Below are 18,144 nucleotides of genomic sequence, written 5' to 3'. Positions count from 1 at the left end.
GTCATCTGCTTTTTTAGAAAAATTGTGGTAAAATACACATGGCATGACATTTACCATTTTAACTTTTTTTTTTTTTTTTGAGAGAGAGAGAGAGGGTCTTGCTCTGTCACCTAGGTTGGAATGCAGTGGCACCATCATGGCTCACTGCAGCCTTGACCTCCTGGGCTCAAGTGATCCTTCAACCTCAGCCTCCCAAGTAACTTGGACTACAGGCATGAGAAACCTTGCCTGGCTAATTTTTTATTTATTATTATTATTTATTTTCTAGAGATGGAATCTCTCTATATTGCCCAGGCTGGTCTTGAATTCCTGGCCTCAAGCAATCTTCCTGTCTTGGCTTTCCCAAGTGTTGGGATTACAGGCATGAGTCACCATGTGTGCCTGGCTTTAACCATAAGTGTACAGTTCTGTAGTGTTAAGCATGTTCACATTCTTGTGCAACCAATCTTCAGACTCTTTTCATGTTGCAAAATTGAACCTCTGTATCCATTAAACAACTCCCCTTTCCCTCCTCTTCTGCAGCTCCTGGCAACTATCATTCTACTTTTTATCCTAATGAATTTGACTACTCTGAGTACCTCTTGTAAGTGGAATCATGTAGTATTTGACCTTTTGCAACTGGCTTATTTCACTTAGAATAATGTCCTTAAGGTTCATCCAAGTTGTAGCATGTGTCAGAATTTCATTCCTTTTTATTTCTGAATATCTTATTGCATCTGTATTTTGTTTATCACATTTTGTTTATCCATTCATCCATCAATGGACATTTGGGTTGTTCCTTATATTAGTGTGCTAGGGCTCCCATAACAAAGTACCATAGACTGGGTGGCTCAAACAACAGAAGTTTATTTCCTCACAGTCAAGGAGGCTAGAAGTCCAAGTTCAAGATGTCAGCATGATTGGTTTCTAATGAGATCTCTTTCTCCTTCCTCTGTGAGTTTCTGTGTCCTAATTTCCTCTTGTAATGACACAAGCCATATTGGATTAGAGCTCACCCTAATGACCTCATTTAACCTTATTTAAGCCTTTAAAGACCCTGTCTCCAATACAGCTATATTCTGAGGTACTGGGGATTAGGACTTCAAAATATGCATTTGGGGAGCAGGAGATACAATTAAGCCTGTGGCTGTTGTGAATAATACCTTTAGCTATTGTGAATAATGCTGTGATTAACGTGGGTATACAAATCTCTCTTTGAGACTTTGCTTTCAGTTCTTCTGGGTAAATATCCAGAAGTGGAATTCCTGGATTGTATGGTAATTCTGCTTTTAGATTTTTAAGGAACTGCTATACTGTTTTCCTTAGGAGCCGCACATTTTACATTCCCACCAACAGTGCCTTCCCATTTCTTTACAGCCTCACCGACACTTGTTATTTTCTGGGTTTTGTCTTTTTTTGATAGTAGCCATCCTAGTGGGTATGTGTTGGTATCTCTTTGTGGGTTTGGTTTGCTTTTTGCTATTAATTCGTGAATTCTGTCTTTTCGTGTGCTTATTGGCCGTTTGTGTATCTTTGAAGAAGATGCGTATGAAGTCCTTTGCCCATTTTTTGATTGGTGGTTTGATTTGTTATTGAGTTGTAAAAGTTCTTTGTATATTGTGGGTATTAACCCCTTATTAGATATATGATTTACAGATATTCTCTGTTATTCCATAAAGCATGTCCTTTGATGCATGGAAGAATTTTTTAATTTTAATTTTGATGTAGTCTAATTTGCCTATTTTTATATTTGTTGCCTGTGCTTGTGGTGTCATATACAAAAAGTGATGCCAAATCCAACGTCAAGAAGCTTGCTCCCTGTATTTTCTTATAGGAATTTTATAGTTTTTACTCTTATGTTTAGATCTTTGATTCATTATGAGTTTATTTTGCATATGTTATAAAGCAAGGGTCCAGCTTAATTCCTGTGCATGTGGATATCCAGTTTTCCTAGCGTCGTTATTGAAAAAGATTGTCCTTTCCTCATTGAATGGTCTTGACACCCCTCTTGAAAAATCATTTGACCATGCATATCAGTGTTTATTTCTGGGCTCTCAATTCTATTCCATTGATCTATATGTCTGTCTTTATGCCATTACCATACTCTTTTGGTTACTGTAGCATCATAGTAAGTTTTGAAATCAGGAAGTGTGAAGACTCCAATTTTGTTCTTTTTTAGGATTGTTTTCACTATTTGGGGTCTCCTGAGATTCCATGTAAATTTTTAGATGGGTGTTTTTATTTCTGCCAAAAATGCCATTGGGAATTTGATAGAGATGGCATTAAATCTGTAGATCATTCTGCGTAGTATTGACATCTTAACAATATTGATTGTAGTCCATAAACACAGGATGCCTTTCCATTTTTTTGGTATCTTTATTTTTAAAAAGGTTTTATAGTTTTCAGTGTACAAGTCTTTTGCCTTTTTGGTTAAGTTTATTTATAAGTATTTCATTGTTTTTAATGCTATTGTAAATGGATTTTTCCCCTTAATGTCCTTTTCAACTTGTTCGTTATTAGTGTACAGAAATCGAGTTCAAAGTTTTAAGAACAAGCATGCATTAATTTCCATTTCAGATTGTTCATTGTTGGTATGTAGAAATCTAGTTTAAAGTTTTGAGAACAGGAATGTATAAGCTCAGCATCTCTTGTGATGCCTAGAAAATCTTTAAATCAAAAACACTGCTCACTGCTGGGTGTGGAGCAAGAACTTGGCAGGTATGTGGGAAAGGCAGCTATTCCCTTTTTACCATGCTTAGGAAAATAGGGTTCATGCCCTTCAAACTACTATCAAAATCAATGTCCATGCCTTATTATACTTTGCTTTTCCTTAACAAACAGTCAAAAGCCATGCTGTCCCATATAGTAGTCATTAGTCCCATCTGGCTATTTAAATTTAAATTAACTAAAATTAAATACAATTAGAAATTCAGTTTCTCAGTTGTACTGGCCACATTTCAAATGCTCAGTAGCTGCATGTGACTACAGGATAATGAAATGGACAAGTGCAGTGGCTTTTTTTTTTTTTTTTTTTTTTTTGAGACGGAGTCTCGCTCTGTAGCCCAGGCTGGAGTGCAGTGGCCGGATCTCAGCTCACTGCAAGCTCCGCCTCCCGGGTTCACGCCATTCTCCGGCCTCAGCCTCCAGAGTAGCTGGGACTACAGGCGCCCGCCACCTCGCCCGGCTAGTTTTTTGTATTTCTTTAGTAGAGACGGGGTTTCACCGTGTTCGCCAGGATGGTCTCGATCTCCTGACCTCGTGATCCGCCCGTCTCGGCCTCCCAAAGTGCTGGGATTACAGGCTTGAGCCACCGCGCCCGGCCTTAAAATAATGTATATAATTGATAGGTTCCCATTTTATTTTATTTATTTTTTTATTATACTTTAAGTTCTAAGGTACACGTGCACAACGTGCAGGTTTGATACGTATGTATACATGTGCCATGTTGGTTTGCTGCACCCATCAACTCATCATTTACATTAGGTATTTCTCCTAATGCTATCCCTCCCCCAGCCCCACACCTCCCAATAGGCCCCGGTGTGTGACGTTCACTGCCCTGTGTCCAAGTGATCTCATTGTTCACTTCCCACCTGTGAGTGAGAACATGTGGTGTTTGGTTTCCTGTCCTTGTGATGGTTTGCTAAGAATGATGGTTTCCAGCTTCATCCATGTCCCTGCAAAGGACGTGAACTCATTGGATCCCATTTTAAAACATTTTTCCTTCTTGTCTGTTATGGACAAAAAGATAAGTCTGGCTTGTAGGTTATTCTGACCATTTTTTTCCTACTGGGTACTTGCTTTTGTATTTGGTCCTTTTCTCATTACAAGCTTTTTATTTTATTTTATTATTTTATTTTTCCTTATAGTTACTTAAGTTTGGCTGTCATGTGCTTACTCCTCTATAAATTAAGACAAAGGTGACTGACAAATCAATTTGGTCTTTCAATGCCACCAATGTCATGTGAACGGACTTCAAAAAGTTCACGAAAAAATGGAATTAAAAATATGCACTTTATTTCTCAACTAAGCTTCAGCCAGTTAAAGACACTTTTGTAAGCAGTGATACCAGCCATTTAGTCCATTCTGAAAGACCTGAGGGTCCTTAGCATTTAATAGTGTCAATGCAGTCTTTTTTACATCATTAATTTAAGAATAATGGGCACGCTTTACAGGTTGTTTTTTTTTTTTTCTTTAGGTTAGCAAACAAGAAAAAGGAGCCACATCAGGACTATATGGTAGAGGGCTGATGATTTTCCATCAAAACTTTCACAAAATTTCTCTTGTTTGATGAGAGGAGTGAGCAGGATGTTGTGGTAGAGAAGGACTCTCTGGTGAAGTCTTCCTAGGCATTTTTCTACTAAAGCTTTGGCTGATGGTCTCATAACACTCTCATAATAAGCAGATTTATCATTCTTTGGCCCTCCAGAAAGTCAGCAAGCAAAATGTCTTTAGCATCCCCAAAAAACTGTTGCCATGACCGTTGCTCTTGACTGGTATGTTTTTGCTCTGACAGGATCACTTCCATCTCTTTGTAGCCATTGCTTTGATTGTGCTTTGTCTTCAGGATGCTATTAGTAAAGCCATGTTTCATCTGCTGTTATAGTTCTTTGAAGAAGTACTTGAGGATCTTGATCCCACTTGTTTGAAATTCCTATTGAAAGCTCTGCTCTTGTCTGCAGCTGATCTGGTTGCAACAGTTTTGGCACCCAGCGAGTGTAGAGTTTGTTCAACATAATTTTTTCAGTCAGTATTGTGTAAGCTGAAGCAATTGAGATATCCGTTGCCTTGTGAAAAGTTTCTGGGGACAATGCCCCACATAAATCAGCAGTTTACAAATGGATAACTCGTTTTAAGAAGGGATGAGACAGTGTTGAAGATGAAGGGCGCAGCAGCAGACCAGGGTGTTGGTTGTGGTTTCTGCTGTTAATTTTCAGTCGTCTGCAATCAGGGCATGAACAGGATGGATTTTTTTCCTTGCATATTGATGTGGATGGTCTGCTGCTGCAGGCTTCATCTTCAACATTGTCTTATCTCTTCTTGGAACGGTAATGCATGTGTAAACTGCTGATTTATTTGGGGCATTGTCCCGTGAACTTTTCATAAAGCATCGGTGATTTCACCATTCTTCCACCCAAACTTCCCCATAAGTTTGATGTTTGTTCTTTCTTCAACTTTAGTAGAATTGATGTCACTATGAGAGGGGCTTTTTTCAAACTGATGTCTTATATATTTTTTTTTAATTTATTTTTTATTTTATTTATTTTATTTATTTTTTATTATTATTATACTTTAAGTTCTAGGGTACATGTGCATAACGTGCAGGTTTGTTACATATGTATACTTGTGCCATGTTGCTGTGCTGCACCCATCAACTCGTCAGCACCCATCAACTCGTCATTTACATCAGGTATAACTCCCAATGCAATCCCTCCCCCCTCCCCCCTCCCCATGATAGGCCCCGGTGTGTGATGTTAATGTCTTATATTTCTTAGTGCTTCAAACTAGATCTCTTTCAGACGTGTTATAGCAAGTTAGTGTGAGTTTATTTTCGTGCAAAAATTTTTGAAATCCATGCATAGTTGTTTCATAATGCATATTTTCTATGAATTTTTTGAAGACCCCCTGTATTAATTCTGGCAGAGACATTTTTACCAATACAAATGAAAGAAAGGAGCTAATAATTTTCAGTTACCCTTGCTGTCTTATTAGCCGTTTTGTCAGTGATAAATGATTAGATTTACTCTCCAAAAATGTTTTTAAAAACTTTAAAATTTAATGGCTCTCCTTTTTCCCTATTGTTTTTTTAAGAAGGCATTTATTGTTTGATCCTGAAGTTCCTTATTTTCATTTTATTTATTAGATACAGTAAAAGATTCTCCACAGCCCAAGCCTCCTAGACATGTGTAGAATGTAAAAATATGCAATTAAATCAAACAGAGCAGCTAAAATTCCACCACAAAGTGAAAAAAAGTTCAGGGCTTTATTTAGTAAAAAATGACAAGCTATAAAGTAGATCCTGCCCAGTACCCTAAGGTTAACAATTTGGAGCTCTGCTGAATTAGAATGATGGGGCTTCCAGGGATAAACAAGGCCTCCAGGGACTGGCACAAGGAAGGAATTCAGAGCCTCAGACCTGGGAAGGAATTTCACAGGAAGTGGCCTTGCCATGCCCAGAATTCTCTGACAACTGTCCTTAGGGCACTGCACTTGATATTACGTAATGACAAGGGGACATATAAATAATCTGGTTGAAATGACAGGTCGAGGTCAGTAACCACTTGTACACATTTGACTGTGGTATGTGGGCCCCCGATGGGCAGCAGTAACTCACATGCTCTCTTTGGTACAGCACCTGGCTTCAGTCCTCAGTCACGTTTCTTCTTGTCCCACTTCTCCTCTAAGCAGCATATGCTACGGCATATACTAAGCACTGTGGGGAGGGTTTAGCTCATTCAGCCATGCTAGGATACCTCCCTGGGCCAGGGGAAGGGAGGCCATCATCCAGGGGACATGGAGGTCTCTCCACACTCACCAAGGAACTCTCCCTGAAACTATCACAGACGTTTCCTAAGCAGTCTTCCTGCCTCTTCTCTTGACTAACTGCCCTCACCCCATCATTCTCCACAGAGCAACATGTTTCAATTCATTCTCTAAAGATTTTATTTCTGAAGATATAAATCCACTGTCTTATCCCTTGATGGCCCTCCACTGAAGAGAGGATAAAATGCAGACACTACCTCATGGTTTCCAGTGTGATTACTGTCTGTCTCCTCAACATCATCTCGGATCACTGTCTTACTTAGGACACTGATCTGCTTGGTTTCTTTTCCCTCAATTCCTAGGTTCCTTTACTTCTCAGGACTTGGCATGTGCTATTTTCTTCATCTGGAACGTCCTTCTCTCCAACCTTCATCTTCCTCATCTTTTCCAATCTTCCTCCTTCCTTATCTTTTAGTCAAAATTGAAATACCACCTGCTCCGAAAGACCATGCAGTGGTGGGTTCCTTTTGGCCTATCAGCCTCCTCCGCAGCCCCTTGTTTGTTTCCTCCATGGGACTATTACTGTTGTAAATGATGTGTATGTGTATATTTGCTTGCTTGGCCATTTCCGCCATCAGAATGTAACCTTCCTGTGAGCTGGGACCATCTGTATCTTGTTTACTGATGTAATCCCATCATCCAGAATGGGGTTCAGTATGTAATGAATAGTACGTAATAACTCGCTAAAGAATAAATGAAGGAAAAGTAATCATGCTCTCCATGCACTCTTCTAGGTGATGAGTCACCTTTTTATGATCTCCCTCCCTTTCAGTTTAGGCTCTTAAATCCCAGTGTAAGTATGTGCCATTCCCAAGTGGGAAGAAAATGTTTACAATGTGAGTCTTCCTCCATGAAAACTCTAGGTCTAGCAGTGCTTGCTTGACTTTTCAAAACACCTAAAAATCATATTGGAATTTCATTAAAAAGTTAAGTCCCTGATTAATGTGACCATTGTGTCATCAACATGCTAAGGAGATCTTGAAGACAACACCACTCTCTTGAACATCTTGGCCACCAGTTGCTGTCTTTTATAGCAATTACCTCATCCATTCTTCTCTTTTGCCACAAGATCCCTCAGGTCTGTTTCTTACTCTGCTGTTCCCATTTCAGCAAGTTCACCTGTCCTGCACCATCAGTTCCTTGCCATTCCTGTCTGATGTTTCCATTTTAGTCCGTTTGATTTTTCTTTTCATGTTGTTTCTCCTCCTCCATAGATCTCAGTGGTCTCTACGTTATGGTCACTTGGACTTCCAGACTTTGTTCCCGTCCCTTCTCTTCTTGGCTCCTTTCATTACTTATTAGTTCCTTGATTTGACAAAACAATTCCATGTCTAAACCCAGTTGGCTCTTTTCCCAGTGCTGCCTGTTAGGGACATCATCTTTCCACATGTCCTGGCTACGCAGCCTTCAGCCTTTCTCTAGATCCAGATCATGTAGTGGATACTAAGTGTCTGCCATATTCTGAGCACTCTTCTTTGTGACCTTTATCAAGGTTCACATTGTCCAAATAGTCAAGAGCTGTGACTGATTGATTACGTAGTGTTTGTTCAGCACCATGATTTTGGACCAAGTTCAACCCATCATCCGAGGGCAGATTTTCCTTTTCTCCATCCTGAGGCCTTTCCCTAATAAAGTGAGTATGCCCTTCTCAGATTCCAATAAATGAGAAGCTATTGGGCTTAACAAGTATTTGTTGATCACCTACTATGTGTCAGACATTGTTCTGGGTGATCAGTGGCGAACAGATAGTCTAGTTGCCTGTAGATTCTAGTGAGACATGTACATATTTATAGTATGTGTGGAATATGTATATATATGAATTTGTATATATACAAATTTAAAATATATTACTATATGCTGTTTTCTAGCTTTATGTAAGTAAATTGTGTCTGGCCAAAAGAGTTGTAAGTTTTTCAGGAACTTTTTTTTTTTTTTAATGTTTGTGTATCACACTGCCTGGGAGAGCATTGAGTACAGAGCAGGTATTTAGTATGTTCAGCGAGTTCACTAAGAATGGAATAGAGGCATACCTCATTTTATTATGCTTAGCAGATACTGCATTTTTCAAAACAAATTGAAAATTTATGACAACTCTGCATTGAACAAATCTATTGATGCCATTTTTCCAACAGTGTATGCTCACTTTGTATTTCTATGTCACATTTTGGTAATTCTTACAACATCTCAAGCTTTTTTATTGTTACTGTATCTGTGATGATAGTCTTGTCATCAGTGATCTTTGATGTTACTATGGTAATTGTTTTGGGGTGCCACAAACTGTGGTCATAAAATGCTGTAAATCTGTGTGTGATAAATGTGTGTGTTCTGATTGCTCCACTAACCAGTTGTTCCCCTGTTTCTCTTGCTGTCCTTGGCCTCCTTATTCACTGAGACACAATAATATTGAAATTAGGCCAATTAATGACTCTGCATGTTCAGGTGAATTGAAGAGTTGCAAATCTCTCACTTTAAGTCAAAAGCTAGAAATGATTAAGGTTAGTGAGGAAGGCATGTCAAAAGCTGAGATGGGTCAAAAGGTAAGCCTCCTACCCCAGTTAGCCAAGTTGTGAATACAAAGGAAAAGTTCTTGAAGGAAATTAAAAAGTGCTACTCTAGTGAGCACACAGATGATAAGGAAGTGAAACAGCTTGGTATAGGGATAGAACATCTGACATAACACTCAATGTTAAGGCATAACACTCCTTTAACCAAGATCCCAATCCAGAGCAAGATCCTAACTCTCTTTAATTCTGTTAAGGCTGAGAGAGGTGAGGAAGCTGCAGAAGAAAAGTTAGAATCTAGCAGAGATTCATTCATGAGGTGTAAGGAAAGAAACTGCCTCCATAATATGAAAGTGCAAGGTGAAGCAACAAGTCCTGATGGAGAAGCTGCAACAGGTTATCCAGAAGTTCTAGCTAAGATCACTGAAGAAGGTGACTGCACCAAACAACAGATTTTCAAGGCAGACAAAATCACCCTCTATTCGAAGATGATGCCATCTAGGACTTTCATAGCTGGCCAGGAGAAGTCAGTGCTTTGGCTTCTGAGAACATGCTGACTCTCTTGTTAGAGACTAATGCAGCTGGTGATTTTCAGTTGAAGCCGGTGCTTATTTATCATTCAAAAAATCCTAGGGCCCTTAAGAATTATACTAAATCTACTCTTCCTGTGCCTTATAAATGGGACAACAAAGTCTAGATGACAGCACATCTATTTACACCACAGTTTATTGAATATTTTAATCCCACTGTTGAGATCTACTGCTAAGGAAAAAATACTCCTTTCAAAATAGTTTTGCTCTATGACGATGCACCTGGTCATGCAAGGGCTCTGATGGAGATGTACAAGGAGATTAATGTTTTCATGGCTGCTAACATAACATCCATACTGAAGCTCTTATTATTCAAGGAATACAATTTATAAGGCTATAGCTGCCATAGATAGTGATTCTTCTGATGAACCTGGGTTAAGTAAATTAAAAACCTTTTGAAAACCTTCTCCATCAGGACTTGTTGCTTTTGAAATCTGGGTCAAGTAAATTAAAAACCTTCTAGATGCCATTGGGAACATTTGTGATTCACGGGAAGAGGTCAAAATAACATTCACAAGAGTTTGGAAGAAGTATATTCTAATCTTCATGGATGACTTTGAGGAGTTTAAAACTTCATTGGAGGAAGTCACTGTAGATGTGGTAGAAATATCAAGAAACTAGAATTAAAATGGTGCCTGAAGATGTGACTGAATTGCTGCAGTTTTATGATAAAACTTTAACAGATGAGGAGTTGCTTCTGTGGATGAGCAAAGAAAGTGATTTCTTGAGATGGAATCTTCTCCTGGTGAAGAAGTTGTGAACATTGTTGAAATAAGGAAAAGAATTAGGATATTGTGTAACTTATTTGATAAAGCAACTTCAAGGTTTGAGAGGATTGACTTTAATTTTGAAAGGTCTACTGTGAGTAAAATGCTATTAAACAGCATTGCATGCTACAAAGAAATCTTTCATGAAAGGAAGAGTCAACTGATGCTGCAAACTTCATTGCCGTCTTATTTAATTGTTACAGCCACCTCAGTCTTCATGAGCCATCACTCTGATCCATCAGCAGCCTTCAACATCGAGGCAAGACCGCCCACCAGCAAAAGGATATGACTCATCTGAGTCTCATAATCATTAGTATTTTTTGCAATAAAGTATTTTTTAAATTATTTACTTTTTAAAGATATAGCACTGTTATACACTTAGTAGATTACAGTATAGTAGTGTAAACATAACTTGCATATGCACTGAGAAACCAAAAAACTTGTATGACTCACTTTATTATGGTATGCCATTTATTGTGTTATTTGCTCTGTTGCGGTTGTTTGGAAATGAACCCTCAGTATCTTCAAGGTATGCCTTTATATAGAGAAGTACATTCAAGTGAGATGCAAAAACCTATATATCATTGCACTGATACATTGTACAATTGAATTATAGCTTTCTATGTAAATGTCCTCCTGCATTAATGGGTGACTCCCTATTATAGGGTTCAGGATACAGTGATTCACTATATAGGGATATATGACAGTTTCATTTAAAGTTCACAATGTAAACATTGCAGTATTTGTAGACCTAGAGTTGTAAGTTCAAGTATAACAATATGCATTTATAATTATATAACTGTATAACCTCAGTGCAATCATCAAAGTGAAAAATATTGAAGTATCCAGAAACTTAATAGGAATTGGAATATCAGTAATCACCATTTTATCAAGCTTCCCACACAGCAGCTGTGCAAAGCCATTGTTGTTGCAATAAAATAGATTTATTTATTTACTTACTTAAAGACAAAGTTCATGAGAGCACACAAAGCTACATTAAATTGATTTTACATTGGAATTAAAACCATGCTAGAAGGCTTCAATGTTATGTGCTTCTGCACAGTAAGTGGGATCTGACCATACAAAGTAAAAGTGAATAGAGTTGCTCTCATGGTAAAACTGGATATGTAAGGAAATAACTCAGAGAAGGAAACACAATGAGCAACGACAACTAAATGTATAATGTTCTTTAAAGTCTGATGTCCTTTGAAGGTCTTCAGGCGGTGACTGGTGGAGACAGTCCCATGTACCCCAGGTTGCTCACCTGCATTATTTGACCATATCAACTTTGTTTACCAAGTCCACATAAAAGATACCAGCATAGTCCTCCTGAAGCAAACGGCATTGCTCAGGAGCACTGGTGCCTTTGGGCGATACTGTAGATACCATAAGATTGTTAGCACACATAGAATCTAGAATTTAATGAGCAAACACTCTGTTCACCCAGAAAAAAAAAAAAAAAAAAGTTTTAATGCTATACATGTTTTAAACACTGAATCAGTGAATTCTTCCATATACATATGATTCATTGACCTAAAAATGTACCAATCCTGGGTGTTTTTACCTCACTCAAAGACAACTTGCCATCTAACCCCTCTTAGAACTAAGGGTTTTTTTGTTGGTTTGTTTTGCGTTCTTTTTGTCCTGTTTTTTTTTGGGAGTAGGCTGAGGGTTGCTGAGAATTATTTCCTTGGAGTATTATGGATGGTGATTATAGCCTGTGGCAAATAAAATAGATTAGCAAAGCAAGAACTGGCCATGAAATGTTGCGTTTCCTACTGTGTACATCTCAGAAGACATTCTACAAAGATACTTATTTGATCAAAGGCATAAGAGATCCTTTTAAATTATGTACAAGTCTACTTGCGCATTTTATTTTAGAGTACCATGCCACATTTCTTTGTGTGAGAATACACATGATCCCAGAATTTTGGAGTGACAAGGCTATAATTGACTCTGTCTTTAGGCTTTCCTGGGAAAAAATTATCAGGACATTCTGACCCTAAAGCAAAATCACAGTTAATTAAATTATGACCATATGAAAATTCTAATTAAAGCGAAGGCAAGAGTATTTGTCAAGCCAATGTTTAAGATAATGTGGAAAAATGATATGAAAGCAGCAAAGAATATTGTGAAAATAAAGCCACTTGAAATCAATATAGGAATAATTTCATCAATGGAACAGGTTAATCTAGGTATACCTGCAATTATGGGAATTTACTGTGTGATTAAAAATGTATTTCAAATCAATGGATAAGAGAGACCTTTTTCAAGAAATTTATGTTGGGCAATTGGCCGACCATTTAGGAATATAAGACAACAACAAGATCTTCACTGCAGTCTTTATACCAAAATTAAGTCCAGAAGAACTGAAGTTCTAAAATTAAAAATTGTAATTGTGAAAGCACTAATAGAAAACATGGGCAAGTTATTTTCATAATTTTTTTACTAGAGAAGACCTTTCTTCTAAAACTGCCAACACAGAAGCCTTAGAATAAAGAGACTACATATTTTGATTACATAAGCATTAAAAACTTCTGTATTACAAAAAAGGTCGTAGATAAAATTAACAAATAATGTAACCAACTGGGGAAAAATATCTGCAGCACATAATAGCCAAGGACTTACTGCCTTAATAAGTAAAGAGTATAGCAAATTAGTAAGAAAAAAATACAAGTACCCAATAAAGATATGGATGAAGGAAATTTTCAGTTTGGAATTATGTTGATATGACAAATCCAGACAGAAGGGCTTAACAAAATGAGGGCTTTTATTTTCTCGCATAAAATGTCTGAAAGCAATCCAGCCATTCAGCCTGGCACACAGGCTTCATAGTGCATTTGGGGCTTAGCCTCTCTCTGTTTGGCTATCTTTAGTAGGTGGCTTTATTCTTCATGAGAACAAGATAGCTGCTCCACTTTCAGACATAAAGTCTGAAGCAGATAGCAGCAGCCAATAAAATTTGTGCTAGTCGAGTCTGCCCTTTAATAAGCTCTGCTAGAACACTTTGCCACTTAGCTAACCAGCCACAAAAGAGTTTGGGAAGCTAGGCACTTTTTTACCCCAAACAAAATTGGGGATTGCCTTACTGTAAGGAAGAAAGGGAGAATGGATAATATGTAGGCAACCAGTTGTGTATGCCACAGATGTGAAAGCAACTCACAGATAAAGAAACACAAATGGCTTGTAAACATATAGGTAATTAATTTATTCACAAATAAATGCAAATCAACACAATAGTGTGATACTACTGTTTTTCATGTATCAGATTAGTAATAATCAAAAAGTTTGCTAATACCTAGTTTTTGTAAGGCTGGCATTTCCCCATCGGGAAAATAGGTACTCTCAAACACTGTTTCTTGTGGGTGTAAATATTTTCAGAGGAAAGTTTAGGAATCTGTAGCAAATAAATGAGTATGCTGATTGATTCATCAACTCTATGTTTAGAAATATATCCTATAGATATATTCATACACGTGTGAAAGGTAAATATGTCCAGATGTTCACTGTGGCATCACTTGCAATGGCAAAAAACCAAAATTGGTAACAATCTAAATGTCCCTCAATAGAATACTAAATAAAGAAGTGATGGCATCTGTGTCCAAGAGCATATTCATTGTTGAAAAGTCTAAGCTAAATTTGTGTGTGCTGAGATGGAGGATCTCTGAGCATATTGTTGAATTTAAAAAGTCAGATTGAGAAAAGTGTATAAAACATGGTCCTATTGAATGAAAAATTTTTTAAATGCCCAGATTACATGTGGATAATTTCAGAAAGGATATACAAATAACTCCCTTTTTTTCTGATTAAAACTTTTTATTTGTGACTTTATTGATAAGAAGAATTGTTTTTTTAGGGCTAAGTGGCAGTGAATATAGTGCATTGAAAATTGCCTTGGTGTGGCTTTTGTCTACAGGGAACTCTTGATGGTACTTACATCTATAGATAGGCCTTGGAGTGAGACAGATGCTTTCATTTTATATTATTTTGTGGGTTTTTTGTTATCATTTTGTTGTTATTTAAAACCTACAGTGGTGGTTTCATAGTACATTTCTTAGAAGAACAGTAATTTATTGAAAATGTACTTTTTGTCATGGGATAGTCAAGATAGTTAACAACCATTAAGGATACCAACTGTTAACAATCAGCTGAATACCATCCAGCCCTCCTTTTCTTGATGTAAACTGAGGAGCATACCTGGTCATTGGGCCTAGTATCTGTATTATATAAGTTGTCTATGGAGATGTATTTCTTTACTACACTGGAAGCATTTTTGTCTCAAGCGTCCGATACCTATGTTGTTTGTTCTCTTACTTGCTGGAGTTTTTCTCGAAATTTTACTTTTATCAGAGAGGCCATCCTTGACCATCCTGATTGAACAACTGTCTCCCTCCATACCTGTCAAACAACTGTGTCTCTCTTATCCTGCTTGATTTTCCCTTCTAGCATTGATTGTTTATTGATTGTCATATCATAGATGACTTGAGACCACCGATTTTGCCTTATTCGGTATTACACAGTGGTTGGCACAGAACTGATTCTTAAATATTGTGAAGTGAATTTTTATAAAATTTGAAATATTTGTTGAATGAATGTTGTACTTCTCAAATTCATGGCTTCTACTCTTAGTATTAATGTGCAAATATGCATCTGTAGCACCCCACCTACTCCCACAAAGGACAGTTTGCCTTCTGCCACTATCTGGCTTTATTTTGCCCTCTTCTATTGTGTGATGCTCGTGGAGATGGAGGTCTAGCAGCTGGAAACGAGGGGAAGGAAGGTGTTCACTACATTCTCCTGCATCTAGGGGTTGGCAGGGTAGTAGATTCTGAAGGCAAAGAACTTCTTCTTACCTAAAAGTTAATCATGGAGAATGCTGGAACTAGGGCTAAAAGCCTAGGCCATTTGGCTTCCCCTCCACCGAGTCTTCAGTTTTGTGTTGGACATTCCCACTTGCTCCCTTGGTCAGCAGTTCTCCTGTCTCAACCCATCATTGTTGCTGGACGGTGGGTTTGTGGGATCCCAGGCCCCTCCACTTGCAGATGGAATGCTGGGATGGAACATTCAGAAAAACAAGATGCCTTCTGATTCTTCTTAGACTGCTTTATGAATTTCAAAATATGTTGTTTTTTCTCCTTAACTGAATTATGTCCTTGAGGACAGAGACCCTGTGTTAAACTTTTTAAAAACAGCAAAAAAACTCGTCTCATTTCTAGTACAGTATTATGTACATATACGATTGATTAAATCAAGAAGCCGAGGATTTAATTGAATTCTCAGTCTAGTTTGGTTTCTTACTCCTAATCTTTGTGGCAGAGTCAGTAAATTTATCCAAAGATTGACTATCTCTCCCATATGTATATGGTTTTATAGTTTTGATTATAGTTTAGAAGTTTGGAATTTTTTGTTCTGAAATAAGTTGACTCTTCCTATCTTTTAAATTTTGTTAGATAAGGGATTTCAGAATGGTTATTGTCCAAACTTAACTCAGTTTTCAATTCAACTCTCCTCTCCTCTCCTCTTTAAAAGTTAAGCTGGAGACCTTGAAATTCTGCTTATCACCAGAAAACGGCACACAGTGATGGTATCTGTAAGCTGAGCTGGAGGTGGATTCTAATGCCCAGCTCCCGCTTCTTCCTTGTGTTTCTGTAGGCTCATTTACCTCCATGCGCCTGAGGTTCTTTCTTTGTTTCCTTTGGCTTCTCTTCGTGAATGTTGTGAACATCATTCCACTGGGATTTTTGTAGGAGCAGCAAATGGTAGAATGCAGTTAACTTAATATATATCTTATAATAGGATGATGGAGACAATCTTGTAGACTTAAGTGCATCTTAAGAGAAAAAGTCCTTGATCTTCCAGGAAGTATAAACTGTTATCCTACTTTAATATTTAGATAGTATATTTATAATCTCTTGTTCTGGAGTTGGGGTATGTGTTTTCAGTAGGGAATATTCATCATTCCCCAGTTCTTTATTTTCTTGCTCACCTGACCTCCAAACTGTCTCTGTGTGTCAATATATTTATTTTTATCAATAGGTATGTAATTCCTCCAAGAGAGAATGGCATTCAAGTGATTTGGCACATAGGAATTAAAAAGAGAAAAGCAATGCACAGAAATGCATTGAAAGGACAGAAATTCTTTATTAAATGTAATGGGAAGGTGGAACACTAGCAGCTACCTTCTAGCTACAGAATGACTCTCTTGATAAATTCCCACGTGTTGAAGAGGAAGCTTTGTGTCAGGTTTTGCAAAAGGAACTCTGATATTTTGGCCTGTCTGGTATCAGGTAATGCTGGTTGCGTTTGTGGGTAGAGATGAATCTCTAATACTGAAAATACTCCTAACACTATACATGCACATCAGAGACTATTAATCCAGTGTGTAATTTTTCAGATGAAGGAAGAAAAGCATGGTTCAGAGAGATAAGGTGTCTTGTTCAAGAATACAGCACCAAATCTGGAACTCTGATTTCCTGGTTCCCTGGCTCTATGTTCTGTCTGTTTGTGTGTTGTGGACATCTGTGGATTTGTTTGCCTAATCCTAACTCCACTCCACTGGCCTTGTGGTTCTAGTTGATCATACCAGGGTTAACCCCTTTGGTTTTTTTCCTTTTAGATTTTATGAGCTGGCAAATTCCCCTTGCTGCTTTAGATTTTTCTATTTAGGAATCTGTTACTAGCAACCAAAATAATATGCATTCAAATTCTTGTTAACTTCTGTGTTTTAATATTCATCGTGGTCCTCCTCTCAAATTTCTTCAGTGTTTTCATCCTTAAAGATTATAGCACAAATACAATAAGTGGGTCTGTAATTTGTATATAGTCTGAATTTACAACCTAAGTGAATGTCCAGATTACATACATTTAATCACAGTGAGTGTGTCTCACCATCTGTAATTACAGTTTCATTCCATAGCAGTTACAGACTTAGGTATTTAGGGGATCTAGTTGAGATTATTATAGTGAATAAAGTTTGATCTTCTTTCTTACTTCTTTACTAATCCACTTGTTTTTTTACAGCTGCTTGCATATATGTTAATGGAATTTAGGATTGTCTTAGTTTATTAGTTTTTGTCCCCGTTTCCCTCTGTGGGTGTAGAAAGTGCTTAGGCAGTGCCCCACATGTCACTCCATGTTAATTTTTCTTTCTTTCTTTCTTTTTCTTTACTAGTAAGAGGAATAAATAATGTTTCCTTTTATATAGACACTTTAACATTTTTAACTAGGGAAATTGATACCCTGTCACCACCACCATCTAGTCAGTTGAGCACTGGTTCCAGCTGTTGTAGAAGATTAACTAGGCTGGTATAGTAATACATCTTGTTCCACATGATAGTTTTTGAAAACCAGCAAAATGCTCAATGGTCCTTACCATCAATGTTACTGCTACCAAATGTTTAAATAGCATCTTAGAAACTATAAAAAGTTCATACATAAAAATTCAGTCCTCACAACAGCCTTCAAGAAAACTTGAAAAAGCTGAAGAGTGCAATTTAAAAAGTTATATCTTAATAACACATAGTTGCTATCACCAGACTAAAACAAGGTTTTCTGTGTTAGTGTTTTTCTGGCACCATGGTGATAATATAAAAATCTTAGTATTTTCCACAAAAAATATGGAATTTTGAAATGTGCTCTAACCGTACTTTCATTAAATAATTGGACGAGCTCATACCAAATGCAACGCTGATATAAGCTTGCATAGTAGCCTGGGCCCCTGCTCGCTTTCAGAGTACTTGCGTAAAAGTGCCATTCTCTTCTTTTTTT

The 18,144-nt window shown here is 37.5% G+C and overlaps 1 protein-coding gene across 19 annotated transcripts in view; it reads left to right on the top strand.

Moving 5' to 3' along the window:
- Positions 1-18,144, top strand: part of LOC105481498 (taspase 1) — a 441,844-nt gene that overhangs the window by 190,777 nt on the left and 232,923 nt on the right. Inside the window, exon 14 of one of the 19 annotated variants that reach the window (XM_011741119.3) lies at positions 523-5,216. The exons of 17 other annotated variants lie outside the window; for them this stretch is intronic. In XM_011741119.3, the coding sequence (XP_011739421.2) occupies positions 523-556 (34 nt within the window). In that variant the 3' untranslated portion in view covers positions 557-5,216. Of the gene's footprint in view, positions 1-522; positions 5,217-18,144 lie in introns of those variants that run through there. One more of the 19 variants, XM_011741118.3, reaches the window with a different exon arrangement.

Source organism: Macaca nemestrina, chromosome 15 (genome assembly GCF_043159975.1).
Source record: "Macaca nemestrina isolate mMacNem1 chromosome 15, mMacNem.hap1, whole genome shotgun sequence".
NCBI classification, from domain to species: Eukaryota; Metazoa; Chordata; class Mammalia; order Primates; family Cercopithecidae; genus Macaca; species Macaca nemestrina.
The sequence above is the reverse complement of the archived record's forward strand: the minus strand, read 5'-3'. Positions and strand labels throughout refer to the sequence as shown.